We start from the raw sequence: 13,165 nt of genomic DNA, 5'->3' as shown, positions 1-13,165 counted from the left end.
CCTTTTTACAGTCTCAGCGCAGAGCTGCGTCTCCAGCCTGCGGCTCTGCAGGGAGGAATGAAACAGTTAGCACACAGCGACTGCAGGATTACTGCTCCTGCATTCAGACAGCCGCTCCCTGTTTCATGTTTGTCCCTCTGTAATGTTTTCACACGGCTTCATAGACGCACATCAACCGAAACAAGTTAAGTTGTTTAATAGAAGAGTTATAACATTAAAAATGTTTTCTTATTTGCATCTATTAATGTGGATCTTAATATCCTAACTAAGATATATCTTTCAACCGAAGGGTTTTTGATTGAGGCCTCAGTTGTAAACACAACACAACCGGCTGGAAATTGTTTTTTACATGTTCACAAATATTGTAAAATTATCATTGTTGTTGTTGTTATTGTCATTATTAATATTGTTATTACTGTAGAAGAGGTAGCCTAATAGCAGTAGTAGTAGTAAGTTGTTGTTGTTTTTATATTATTGTAGTAATATCAATAGTCTTTTTTATTGAAACTTTATTCTGACAATTTGCACTTTTATATTTGTGGGTTTATTTTTATAGGCATGCTTGGATTTATTAATTTATTGGTAATTCAATCAGTTAATTCAATCAGTTGAATCAGTTCAATCAATTAGGAAACACTGCAATGCCAGTAAAAATATGTAGGATGAATTGAGCATCATCATCAATAATAATAATAATAATAATAATAATAATAATAATAATAATAATAATAGCTAGTGCAATTAAAGGGGTTTTATTCACATAAATCTTGTTAGTGCACATAGTATTCACAATTATAATCATAAATAAAAATATAAATATATATAAAATAATATTTAATATAATCTTATATAGACAGCTTATATAAGTTAAAACGACCATAACTACAAATTCCACCAAGGTAAACTATCATAAATGATCATATTCAGACCCAATGGGAAAAACAATGTTTCTACACATCTTGCTAATATGCAAAAGAGATATATAACCAAATTTTGTGTATATATATATATATATATATATATATATATATATATATATATATATATATATATATATATATATATATATATATATATATATATATATATATATATATATATACACACACACACACACACACACTTATTTTTGGCATTAGATTGTATGTAAGGCTGTCGTTTTTAAAAGCAAAGGAAACCAACAACATCACATCATGTCGGATTTGTTAGCTATATTTTTAGTTCCATCTGTTACAGCCCATTTTATGTGCTATATATTTGTGTAGTCCATGATTGAGTGAATGTAGACCTTTATTTAGTAGTTTGGAGGTATTCTGCGAAGCTACATAAAATAGAAATAAATAAATAAAGCTTGTTAAAACAGATGATTATTCGTAAAGCAGCAGTGAGAGACGTCCTATAAAGCCATGACCTTATACAGCCTCTCCTAAATGACCTCTAGATCACTGGGATTGTGTGAATTTCTGTGGTGTGTTCTCACATGTGTACGTGTCTGTGTGTGTGAAGTGTTAATCCCACTCTGCAGTCCTGCGCCATAATGAAATCCGTGTCTGCGTGCTGATTGGATGAGAGCGGCCAGGCCCGAGTCACGTGGGTGAGTTCTTTGGTCCGGAGTAAAAATGGGGTTTGGTGTAAATCTAGGGTGTATTGCTGTCATATATCACGCTACCTCGTAAAAACGACACTGAGGATTCTGGGCCAACAAATCAGAGAGGAAAAAAATATGAGTTCTTATTATGTGGATGGTCTTCTTAGCAAATATACGGCGGGTAGTTCTCTCTTCCCAAACGTGGAGCGGGCGTCTTGCAGTATTGGACCCAGTGGAGAGGACTATGCCTCGGCTCGGACGGCTGCCGCCATCGCGTTTGCACCATCTCTGTCAGGAGTTTACAGCGTCAATAATGCAGTGTACCAGAGCAGACCCATGTTTACCTCGGGCTATGGCCAGGGGCAGGACGCGCACACACTGCACTGCAGCCTGTTTGACCAGAGCCGCCTGTTCACCGACAGCTGCTGCCACCCGGAGCCGGGACCCCTTACCGCGCCGCCGGACAAACAATACCGGATGTACCCCTGGATGAGAGCATCAGGTATGTGCTAATACTGTCTCTTATGTGCTATTTCAAAGCCCCCAGGTCAAAGCTTCTACAAAACATTGGGATACTTACATTGGCCGTTAGTGGTTCAATTAATTTCGTGAAGCCATTGGTGTTGCATGGAAAGAATCGTAAAACTTTTATTGCGCAACTAATGAGTTCTGCAGCCATAAATTCATTTGGCCAGCGCTTCTGTGTGTTCAGTACGCAGAGACCTTGCCGCTGGGGGTTTTCTCTGCACTCCTATTACTCTTATAGCCTCTTCTCCCCTTTGTGGTTGTAAAAAAAAAGACCGGCCTGTTGTGTAAATCAGTTCTCTTGCACTCTGCAGCTCCTTTCTAATTGGGTCTGCACTGCAGAGGCTCTGGTATTTTCTGAAACCCGTTCGTTCACATTGCTGGATCAATATGCACCAGTATTGTCGGCTACATAAAGAAGTCAAGTGGATTTAGAATGCAAGCAATTTGAAACATTGGCATGTGTTATAATTTTGAGGGTGAAGGTGTTTGGGGCTCTAATCTAATTACTTATGGCTCCTTCGGTGCGCAGAGCATCGCTGGCTTTTAATTGGAAAGGCATGCAGAGTATCAAAGGAGGCATGAGCCAAACATCCCAGCAGGACGACTTTAAATAGATGCAGTGAACTTAGAAAAAAGAAAACCTTTCCCCTACAGACTTGAGTGTGTTGTGTAAGAGTGTGTGTGTGTAGTGATGACGTAAAAAAACATGAGCCACAATTAACTGCGCTATCACAAATAGATTAATGGGTCTCAAAATGATTCCAGCTATAAGTTTTTATTGTCAGCATCAATTTCAGCACCACTTTAATTAATGGTTTATGGAGTATCACATTTCATGCATGCAGAAAAAAAGCCCTTTTTGCAGATTTTACAGAGCTGGCGCATCTTATCTTCCACAGATCCAAACCGAAAGCGGGGGCGGCAGACCTACTCCCGGTACCAGACCCTGGAGCTGGAGAAGGAGTTCCACTTCAACCGGTACCTGACCCGCAGGAGGAGGATCGAGATTGCACATACCCTCTGCCTCTCAGAGAGACAGATTAAAATCTGGTTCCAGAACCGCAGGATGAAGTGGAAGAAAGACCACAAGGAGGAACCGATCCCCGGGGGAAAGGACGGTGACATTCAGGCGGTGTCAGAGGCCGGAGAGCCCGAAGCTGGAGGCACCCAGAACGGCGCTTTGGAGTCAGAAACAGCTGCAAAGTAACGAAAGACACGGGCAGAGAATTAAATGGAAGAAAAACACTGTTTAGTGTGAATTAGAGATATACCAGAGATGTTTCTCACATACCATTCATGCACTAAAAGCTTTGTAGGCTGACTAATTGAATGACAGCTGAAGGCAATTATGTAATAAGCATTTAACAGCAGGCTGTAGGTCTGTGTTCATATTCAAACCCTAAATACACACAAAGGCTCCGCATCAAAGAGCGACATCAACTACCTATCCAAACTATATTTTTATACATGCAATACGATAGTGTTTAATTTAACCTGATTGTACTACTGAATCAACATTCCTTAACGAAAAACTACCTAATATTTACCTGCTAATATTAAACACTGACACAAAGAATTCAACGTAAATTAAATGTATTTTACCTATTCGAGTAATTCTGCACCACAGACGATTGTATTTTCTAAAGGGAACAAAGACACCGTCCTGCGTAAATGTGCCTTATTTTGAGTTCAGGCTAATTAAAAGTGAATGTTTTGTTAGTTAAATGCCTCCAACTGTGATTTAGCTGCTTCAGTAGGTGACCCGCTGTATTATTATTTTTATTCTAGATATAATTGCTTATCACTTATAATGTTAAAATGCCTGTTTTCGATACTTATTTTCTCCTCTATACATCCCAGGTTAAACATTTGTTTAGTAGTTTCGGATGATCTTATGTAACCTACCTCAGATTCCCAGAAAGCCAACTTGCTCATTATATCTAATGTAAACAGGAATACTCTGACGTAAATGTTTTGAAGTCTCAGCCGTGTACTGTAAAAATGTTGTTGCCTATTTCCTTTTAGATAAATTTTCAGGCTCCAAATTTCATACGTGTTTGTGAATGTCAGCAATAAACGCATGCACTTTTATTTAACAGTTTTAATATCAAGGCATTGCTTTTTTTGTGTTCGTGTAAAAAGCTAAAATGTGCAAATCTTGTGGTAGATTTAGGTTCAGTGCGCACGTTTTCAATGTGAAGTACAAGCAACATGTGAGCAAATAAATATAAAGACAGTCTTAAACCTCTGGGAATGTCTTAAAGCTGTAAATTAAAATATAATGATTGAATAAAAAAATAGCTTTTATCTGTGTATTTGTTTGCATGTAATATTTCCGAATTTAATATTGTGCAACCACAACAGTCATCATAATATCCACAGTCATAATAACGCGCCGGTTGAGTAATATTATGTTGCTCACAGGCACCCATAAGTGCTGTTGACTGTGGCCGATATTAGGTTGCATGTAATGAAACATGTCGCGCTCCATTATGAGTGTTAGGTAAACACTTAAGTTGGGGAATGTGAACTATGAGGATGCGAGATGGGGCAGGCTGCACATGAAGGGAAATTACTGTTGAACTCTACATTCCCTCTGTCCTCTGTAAGATGGCGCCTGACGGTGACCTGCCCCCTTCCTTCTCTGTCTCTCCCCCCATCTCTCTCCCTCCTCTTTCTCCCCATCTCTCCCTCCAGCGCTGGGTCATAAATCCGTTGTTGTTTATGAAAATTTACAACATAGCAATACAACTTTACGACCCGGCTCGGCTTCCCATTGGCCGCAGCTTGTCACGTGGTAGGGAGCCGTGAACATGAACTTTTTATATATAATTTCCAATAGCAGAATAGAGCAGCCTTTCATTTAACGGTCTCGAGCTTCCACGCGGCTGTTTCCCACCACTGACCTTCTACATTTTTACACCTTTTCTGGAGTTTTCTCTCGGTGAGGCAGAGGCTTGACGCGCAGGAGCTTGCCTTTAGGATATGACTGGATCGTTTGGGTGCCCTGCCGTCGAGTCTCCTGACACGTTTGGGCAAGATGAGTGGAAGGAGCCCCGGTGCGTCACTGACCCCCCGGGAGCCCCAGTTTCCGTCCGGCGACTCAGCTGGATACTTCCCTCCGTCACTGTCCGTCTGCACCTGCCAACTCCCTCCCCTCAGCTCCCCTGTTTACAAGCCATCACGAGGTAAGGCAATTGAAACTTGTCTATGTGTTTGCCCTGTTATGAATTTGCATGACAAACAAGTCAAGCAAACAACAACCAGTTCTTTGTCGAAGCATTCCACCTTATTTGCTTCCTGTGTAGATATCCAGAGGTTTAAAATCATGTGGGAGAAATGGTTTCCTGTTCCAGTTTATTTTATTGTGATTTAAAAGGCATATGCTACGTGGTCAGTGTCATCAGCCCGCATGAGATAACCCGTGACAACAGTGCTGCTGGCTTTTGCATGTTGTCAAGATATTATTTGTTTGTTGTTGGATTTGAATGGGGATGGGCTTTCGGCTGCAAAATTCATTGGGTGGATGGTGGCCAAAAGATGAGCTCTTTGACGCCCTCCTGTGGAGACAGTGGGGGTATTTCTGGTTGCAGCTCGGTCTGTTTTTGCTGCAAATGTCCTGCGGTGCACATTGGACAGACATGTCGACCTCTATTTCTACTTGTGTGTCCATGCATAATGCTTTAAATTTTTGTGTGCTGCTATGAATACACGCAGGCCTCGAATCATCGTGCGCTGAATTGATAAACAGGCTATTTTTCAGTGAACAAAGCAGGGTTATTTTTACGTCAGGATGACCTTTAATTGAGCAGCAAGAATGTAATTATCAATTGAATTTAGAAAAGTAAAAAAATTCATTATTTATACTCTGTTTTCGCACGTCGATGTTGTTAACGGTGTTGCTAAACATGCACTTAGTGAGCCTGTGTTGAGACACTGCAGTGATTTGTTTCGTGCAATAAATTATGCGTCGGTCGAGCAACCAACTTCTGAAGATTTGAATGCAAAGCAGATGTTTTTGCAAGATATCACTCGTGCAAAAGGGAATGTACAGTCACATGAATCCAATATTGTGTCAGTTTTCAATTTTGCATGTCCCATACCTGCTTATGACATTATTCTACTCCCGGCTTTTTGTGCAAAAATATGTTTCACATTAACGTTGCTGTGTATGTTTTGACTGCTGTTCTTTCTGGTGGAAAAGAGTGCGTCTGCTGCTATTTGGTTGAGAATTGCACCGCTTATGCATTTCATAAAATGTCATAACTATCCTTATTGTGACCACTGTGAGTTTTAGACGTTCTAGTCTTGCGTAATGATATTCTTGGATTAAGATATAAGATTTTAAATGTATTCTCTTAGTCTCACGAGTGCCAATGTGTGAGGGTGCCTGCAGAGTGCACTGCCCTCCTGTTTTCCTGCAGCAGTGGCCCCCTTGCTCCCAGCTCGACATGTTTGACACCAGTGCGCACTCAGTTCTTTCATCTCCTTTCTTTTGGTCCTTATTTAGTTCCTGGGTGTGTCCCTGGCTCGACTCGGGGGAAATAATTTTCGTGGGAACTTTGTTGCCATTGGCCAGCCATAAATCAGCTGCTAGAGCATGACTGTTTAGCCAACACAAACACACACACACTGCGTAGGTCTTCTCTTAGTATGGGCCCACTGGATGTGGGAGCCCGGTGTTCACCCTTCCTCACATCGTGCCTTCTGGCTCAGGGTCTGTTACCGCAAAGGGCGCACATACCTGGGACCGAATAAATAATCTATATCTCGCTGTTTTTGTCAGTAACACATGATTGGGCTTGTGCTGGGTAAAGGGGCTGCTCTGGGGAAATAGCACGTGGGGGAAAGCAGAGGACAAGTCGCTGCCTTGGAGACTCGAAGGTGCCATAAAAATTCCACAAGGAGAAAACCAAACGGAGAGCGCAGGACGAGGCGTCATGCCTCTGTAGAGTCCGTGCCGGGCTCTATGCGGGTCTCCAGTTTTTCTATTCCTGCTCAGAATTAACATGAACAGTGGATAGTTGATTTACACTTTTTAATAAGTGCATTGGCCAGATTACAGTCAAAGGTGGAGAGAGATTTTTTTTGTTTCGTAGGCAACGTTTCCCCTTAAAACTAAAATGCTAAAGTAGTTTTTAAAAGCGAGAATCAATCGTTTTTACTTTGTCTGTGCTGCATTGTATTTCATCCATCCATCAGACAATCGTTTTACTTTTTTAAAACTGTTATATCACACACAATAGTCGAGGCTATATTTTTATTTTTGAAAAAGTGGAAGATATAATAAAAGTAAAAACAAAGGACGCTACTGCTTTGTAACCCAGTGAATACAAATAACTCACAGCACAATGCAGAAACTAAAAATATGAATTATTGTCTGAACATTGTGGTTATTTTACATTAAACATTTCAAATGGATTGGTTTCAATTTATCCAATAATCGCTCGAATATTTCCTTTTTCAATATTTGTGAATTTCGTCTCTTTTGTGTCTTTAAATTGCAGAGTGACTGTACAAAACTCCACTCTGGGTAGCTGCCTATAGAAAAGGGATTTTATGTTGCTCTCGATCTTGTGTTGATACCTCACAAACATACAAATAATACATATGCAATTTGATAATATATTGACTATTTAAAAGTCAATGTGAACGATGATTCGCCTTAAAACGGAGGCGTAATAAAGTCGGGTTACATGCGACGAGCTTATAAAATCATCTGAGGGCTTATTGTGTAAATCGTTATATTTTAACCAGTGTAAAGTTGACAGTAACGTGTCTTCATATGTAGCTTATATTTAAAGTTATCAATTCTTCACTGTTAAAAGACAGGCCTTGAATGGGAGTCTCTGTTATTATCCCACAATGTGATGCTTTTATCTTTACGCAAAACATTTATTCATCAGTCTTTCCCCACATTGACGGACCTTCAGTTGTTTTATGATCATTAGAAAAACTGTGAAAAAGCAGTCCTGTTTTAAATGGGCTTTTATTCTATTAAGTGCGCACACTATTTGCACTCATCGCCTATCATAACATGCATAACAGATTCTGATCGAATTATTTCTGTACACTATCCTCGCAGAGATTGCACTCTCAGCATGTCACTTGTTATATTGTTTAGGAGCCCGTTGGTTTTTGCCGCAATGGTCGTTAACCTCTGAATGACCCCGTGTGGAGCCCACGCCTCAGAAAGCACCGCAGACAGGCAGTGCAACAGTTGAGCCAGAGGATGGCGCACCACGACAATTCAAAACACCCAAACCGTGGCTCAGAGCTTGCCCTAGCCACGAGCGCATGGAGGCGCGCGCCCTTCACATCCCACCCAGTATTTCCTCCGTGCACGAGTTTACCTCTGGAGGTCACCAAGCAGGATTTACGACTGGTCAACAAAAGCACGTGATACTCCGCCGTACCCCATATTTGGGTGCCTACGTAAGAGAGAATCAAGTCCATGGTCCCACTCATTTCCATAATTCATCATAAATTGTGCAAGGGTGCTATAGGACGCGCTAAACCATAAGAGCCACAAATCAAGCACACAGGTTTATGCTATTTTACCTCTAAAACAATAAAAAACAACAACAATACCTACAACGAGCAAACGGTGGAATTGTCAACAAATGAGCTCCTATTTTGTGAACTCATTCTGCGGTCGCTATCCCAATGGCGCGGACTTCCAGTTACATAATTATGGAGACCATAATACGGCAAACGAGCAATACAGAGACTCAACAGCCATGCATTCCAGCAGGTATGGCTATGGCTACAACGGGATGGACCTAACAGTCGGGCGGACGAGTACCGGACACTTTGTGGGCAACGAGCGGACACCGGGCTACTCCTCAGCGGCGACAACACCCTCGGTGGAGCCGGTCAGGTACACCCAGTCCGCCAGCAGCACCGGGACATCGTCTCTATCGCCAACACCTGACCCTCTACCGTGCTCCTCGGTCGCCAGCTCGTCCCCGGTCACCGAGACTCAGTCTCAACACCGAGCAGTGAAAAACTCTATAACGACCCCGTGCTCTACCCCGTGCTCGAGCTCGAACGGAGGCACGCTGCTGCTCAGTCGGGACTGTGTGTCCAAAGCTTCTCCCCTCGAGGAAGAGAAGCCTGCGGGAAGCACACCAACAACTCCACAAAATGTCACGGAGTCAACACAGCCTCAGATATATCCGTGGATGAGAAAACTACATATAAATCATGGTAAACTGCTTTTTTTTAATGATCTTGTATTGATTTTGGAGACCTGGCATAATGTTGTTGTTTGGATAAGGTGTAATCATGTTTATATTTATTCAGACTTTTAAACTACAAGCAGAACAGGCCTGAATAAGACCATTTTAGTATTAAATATATTTACTTTGCAAAGGGGCTCACGGCGCCATATGCGCCTCTCACCTGTTTGGTGTATTAGCCTACTGCTTTTTAGTGCTGTCAACACAGACCAGGTACGGCGTACTCTAACATATTATCATATGAGGTTTAAGTTAGTTGAACATGTATTATATATCTACAGGATATTCTTTATTATACTGTATTTTTTAAGATCAAATGGCCCCAATTTTATATCAGTTTAGTATGTAAATTCCTTTTCGCAAGGTGCAGTTGAAAAGGTGTGTTTCTTACTTTGCTTGGTTGTTTGGAATAATTTGGTGATCTTTTAAGCCTCGTGTGTAACTTAGCCTTGTGCCAACTTCGTGTGCAGAAACCAAACAGACAGTATGGGGGAAAAAATGCGAGATATGTAGCAAAAAAAAGTTCCTGCACTGACTGCATCTTTTTTTTATTATCATAATTAAATCCGCTGTATCTCATGTATTTTCCTCTTTGTCTTTCTGTACAAGATTTGTCAGGACCAGAAGGAAAGAGAGCCAGGACTGCATACACCCGGTACCAGACCCTGGAGCTGGAGAAGGAGTTCCACTTCAACCGGTACCTGACCCGCAGGCGGAGGATCGAGATAGCCCATGCCCTCTGCCTCTCAGAGAGACAGATCAAAATCTGGTTTCAGAACCGCAGGATGAAGTGGAAGAAAGACAACAAGCTGAAGAGCATGAACATGGCGGCTGCAGGCGGGGGAGGCTACAGGCCTTGATATTCAACTCATCTGCCCCTCATAGCGAGCACTATATACAAAAAAATAAAACAAAGATTGTCATATCAACTTCCCCTTCCTCCTACTTCAAAAAAGCGCAGAGACTTGTGACCGGGGCTGTGCGCGGGGAAGGGGACACCCCACCTGAGCCCCACTGTATGTCCAACAACCGTCCCATTATATTCCTTAATATTATTTCCTTTTTATTTCCACCGTGGTAATGCTTATGTGAGTAAAAAATGCATTATGTACAGTTCTGTCTAGATTTAGTAGAAAAAGCAACATAATAAATGTTTGTTTAAATTATTTCTTGTTCAGACGAAAAAATAAAAACGTCAAAGCTTGAAATGCTACCTACCTACCGCAAATAAACCCAGTAAAAAGTTGTGTGATGCACTCAGAACAATACCAGCCTAATGAATAGAGGGTTGAGGTTGAGCTGCCTTGGTGTTTAGCCTTCGTTTTCTATGTATGTACTGTATATGTATGTATTTATTTGTTTGATGTATTGTACCAACTTGTCAGATAACTTGCTTCCAAAAGTAGAGCCAGCAGTGAGCCTTGTATGGTTATTGTATGCGTTGTGAACACATGTATGGACAGAAGTGCCGACTCAGTCTTGTATGTACAGTAGCTGTGCCTTGCATCTTTTTTTTTCTTTCTTGCAGGAGCTTCTGTTTGTGTTTTTCACCTGGTCGCAACATCTTAGTAAAAAAAACGTGTTTTGTCTTTGTTTTCTTTAACTGTTTTAATGTGGAGGGTCCCCACAGTAAATTTCATTGCCTATGTGTATAACTCCATCGTGATTAGCTTTTTGTAAATGTTTTTCAAAGACTGGAAGTCAAGAATATACTATAATAATAATGATGATGATGACGATGATGATGGCCATTATAATAAAATTTCTACTGGAACGGCAACATCACAGTGTACGTTTTTGTAAAACAGAAAATATATATCCAAAGATCCGTTTACGCCTTCGCCACGCTGCGTCATGGAAGAGAGGAGTCAGAGTTTGTTGTCTGGTCTAAAATCTTGAGGTCACCTGTATGAGCTGACAAAAATTGTTTACTCGAGTTAAATCCTTGAATTCAACAGGTCCCCTTGAATGAAAGCTTCATGTTTTACTCACCTTGCTGCATGTGGAGCGGGGGGCTTTGGGGTCCTTGGCCACTCACCGGCTCCAGTGGCCGGGCGTCCCCTTTGCGCACAGACTCCTGGGCTATTCCCGGAGAATCAGCTCGACTTTTCAAGCTGTAAACTTTATTAGGGCCGATTCTGGCTCTCTGACATTTGGGTGCTAAATGAATGGGGGGTTTTGTCTATGAATTAGATCGTAAAAATCATCCGGAGCGCGGCCAGATAGGCTCACTGGCCATAAACGGTCACGTGGTAGCCATTAAAGTAAGTTTTATGGTTTTGGGGAGTTGACAGTATATTGCACATAACATATAATCGCACTGACGGCGAGGCTTCGTCTGACTCTCTCTTTGCAGGCTGTAAGTGTTACTTGACCGGTACAGCCCGTCTCTATTGCTCAGTCTGCCTCAGTATGGACCGGACGCTCTCCAGGAAGAGGACCGCGTCTCTGGGTAAGTTTCTGCAGACTATCCGGTAGCCCGAGAACAGCCAGCCTGTGTTAAACAGCCATATTATTGTATTCGCTCCCTCTATCTGTCCCTATTAGTCCATTACACTAATTTGTCAGTTGTGCAGCGCTGAATACTGGTCTCGGCAGATGTTGCGCAGGGTTGGGTCCGGCTCATGGCTATTTAATTGCTTCCTTCCCCGTGTAACTTGTTTCCCTCCATCTGTGGTGTAACTCATAATCCATTTTTACATGTTGGATAATTATCTCTGTGTCCATTTCCACCCCCACAAACTTCTAGTTGTTGTCGTTTTATTACATTGGAGGATTCACAGACCGTGAACCAGAAAGTTTCCAAGGGATGTGTGGAGTGTGGAGATTTCCTTGATAAAGTTAAGCGCTAATGCAGGCCTACAGCTTTACAGCTAGCGACGTTTGATTGGGTTCTGTATGTGCTGATGACTTTTGGAAGTTGGAGGTCCATGATCCTGGGGGAAAAAAAAGTTGCAGTTGTTTTGCTGAGCGCTGCGCTCCACATGTTGGCACTGCTCATGGCTTTAGGATGGGCTGTAAACAGTGTCAAGTAAACACAACATGGGAACAAACAGCAACAGGGAGACGGTTGAAAAGGAATTCCGTTTTGTGTCAGCTCATCGTTTTGTGTTTGGGGTTGAAAAGTTCAGATGACCTCTTAAAAGTCACTCTCTCTTTGTGGTGACCTCTTGTCCGATCAGTGCCGGGGCGAAAGCGGCCACCAGTGGACCCTGATCCCTTAAAATCATGGACTGATAATGGGGAATATGTATATCTATTTTTTTAACTCATTTTTTGGACGCGTTGGTGTTTTTCTTTTTACACCCCTGTGTGTTTTTTTTTCAACCAAAGAGTGTGTGACTCGATGCGCCGTTTCCAGTTTGAAATTTCCAGGCCAAATATGAAAACATCCAACTTTTTTGGATGGGTATCGCTGTTTGAATCGTGTGAGTTTTTGGCAACAAACAAACTTGCAAATATCCATGCAGCTTTCCTAAAGTTGTTGCCTGGGCGGATTTGCAATATTGTCCGTCAGCCAACCTAAATAGCAAGTTTTATATTGGGTTCAGAGGCCTACACCACTCCGTCTAAAATAATTACATGTTATTTCTGCCAATAAATAAATGTATTCATCACTTTAAATAGCTTTTTAAATCCCTTTTTTAACCAATGCTGGAGTGGACTTTAAAATCTGGCCTCCTTTTGAAAATTCTGGCCAGATGAGGAGGAACTCCCGAAATGTATTTATTTTTTTCTTTCTTTTTTAATAATCCAACAATTAATAACATTTTGGGGTTTCAAAATAGGAGAATAATTGAAACCATAC

At 41.5% G+C, this 13,165-nt stretch overlaps 3 protein-coding genes and 1 long non-coding RNA gene across 7 annotated transcripts in view; 3 read left to right on the top strand and 1 right to left on the bottom strand.

The window, feature by feature from the left end:
• hoxa3a (homeobox A3a) overlaps positions 1-13,165 on the top strand; it is an 82,131-nt gene that overhangs the window by 45,591 nt on the left and 23,375 nt on the right. Inside the window, exon 1 of one of the 3 annotated variants that reach the window (XM_078176073.1) lies at positions 5,178-5,304. The exons of 1 other annotated variant lie outside the window; for it this stretch is intronic. The gene's annotated coding sequence lies outside the window, so the exon portion shown is untranslated. Of the gene's footprint in view, positions 1-5,177; positions 5,305-11,431; positions 11,810-13,165 lie in introns of those variants that run through there. One more of the 3 variants, XM_033637838.2, reaches the window with a different exon arrangement.
• LOC117264055 (homeobox protein Hox-A7) lies at positions 1,135-4,221 on the top strand. Of its 2 annotated transcripts, XM_033637855.2 has the most exons (3): positions 1,135-1,594; positions 1,756-2,090; positions 3,016-4,221. In XM_033637855.2, the coding sequence occupies exons 1-3, from the start codon at positions 1,566-1,568 to the stop codon at positions 3,321-3,323; spliced, it is 672 nt and encodes a 223-aa protein (XP_033493746.2). In that variant the 5' UTR covers positions 1,135-1,565; the 3' UTR covers positions 3,324-4,221. The 2 variants fall into 2 exon arrangements, with proteins under 2 accessions (XP_033493746.2, XP_033493747.2); XM_033637856.2 differs by having other exon boundaries at positions 1,136-2,090.
• Positions 2,876-5,264, bottom strand: LOC144467447 (uncharacterized). The gene is made up of 2 exons (XR_013493646.1): positions 5,023-5,264; positions 2,876-3,312 (listed from the first exon to the last, which is right to left on the bottom strand). It is a non-coding gene; the product is annotated as an uncharacterized LOC144467447 (long non-coding RNA).
• On the top strand, positions 5,329-11,327 carry hoxa5a (homeobox A5a). Its single transcript, XM_033637852.2, has 2 exons — positions 5,329-9,325; positions 9,967-11,327. Exons 1-2 carry the CDS (start codon positions 8,740-8,742, stop codon positions 10,215-10,217), a joined length of 837 nt encoding a protein of 278 aa, XP_033493743.1. The 5' UTR covers positions 5,329-8,739; the 3' UTR covers positions 10,218-11,327.

The sequence above is a fragment of the Epinephelus lanceolatus genome, chromosome 16 (assembly GCF_041903045.1).
Source record: "Epinephelus lanceolatus isolate andai-2023 chromosome 16, ASM4190304v1, whole genome shotgun sequence".
Taxonomy (NCBI): Eukaryota; Metazoa; Chordata; class Actinopteri; order Perciformes; family Serranidae; genus Epinephelus; species Epinephelus lanceolatus.
This window is presented reverse-complemented; position numbering and strand designations above follow the sequence as displayed.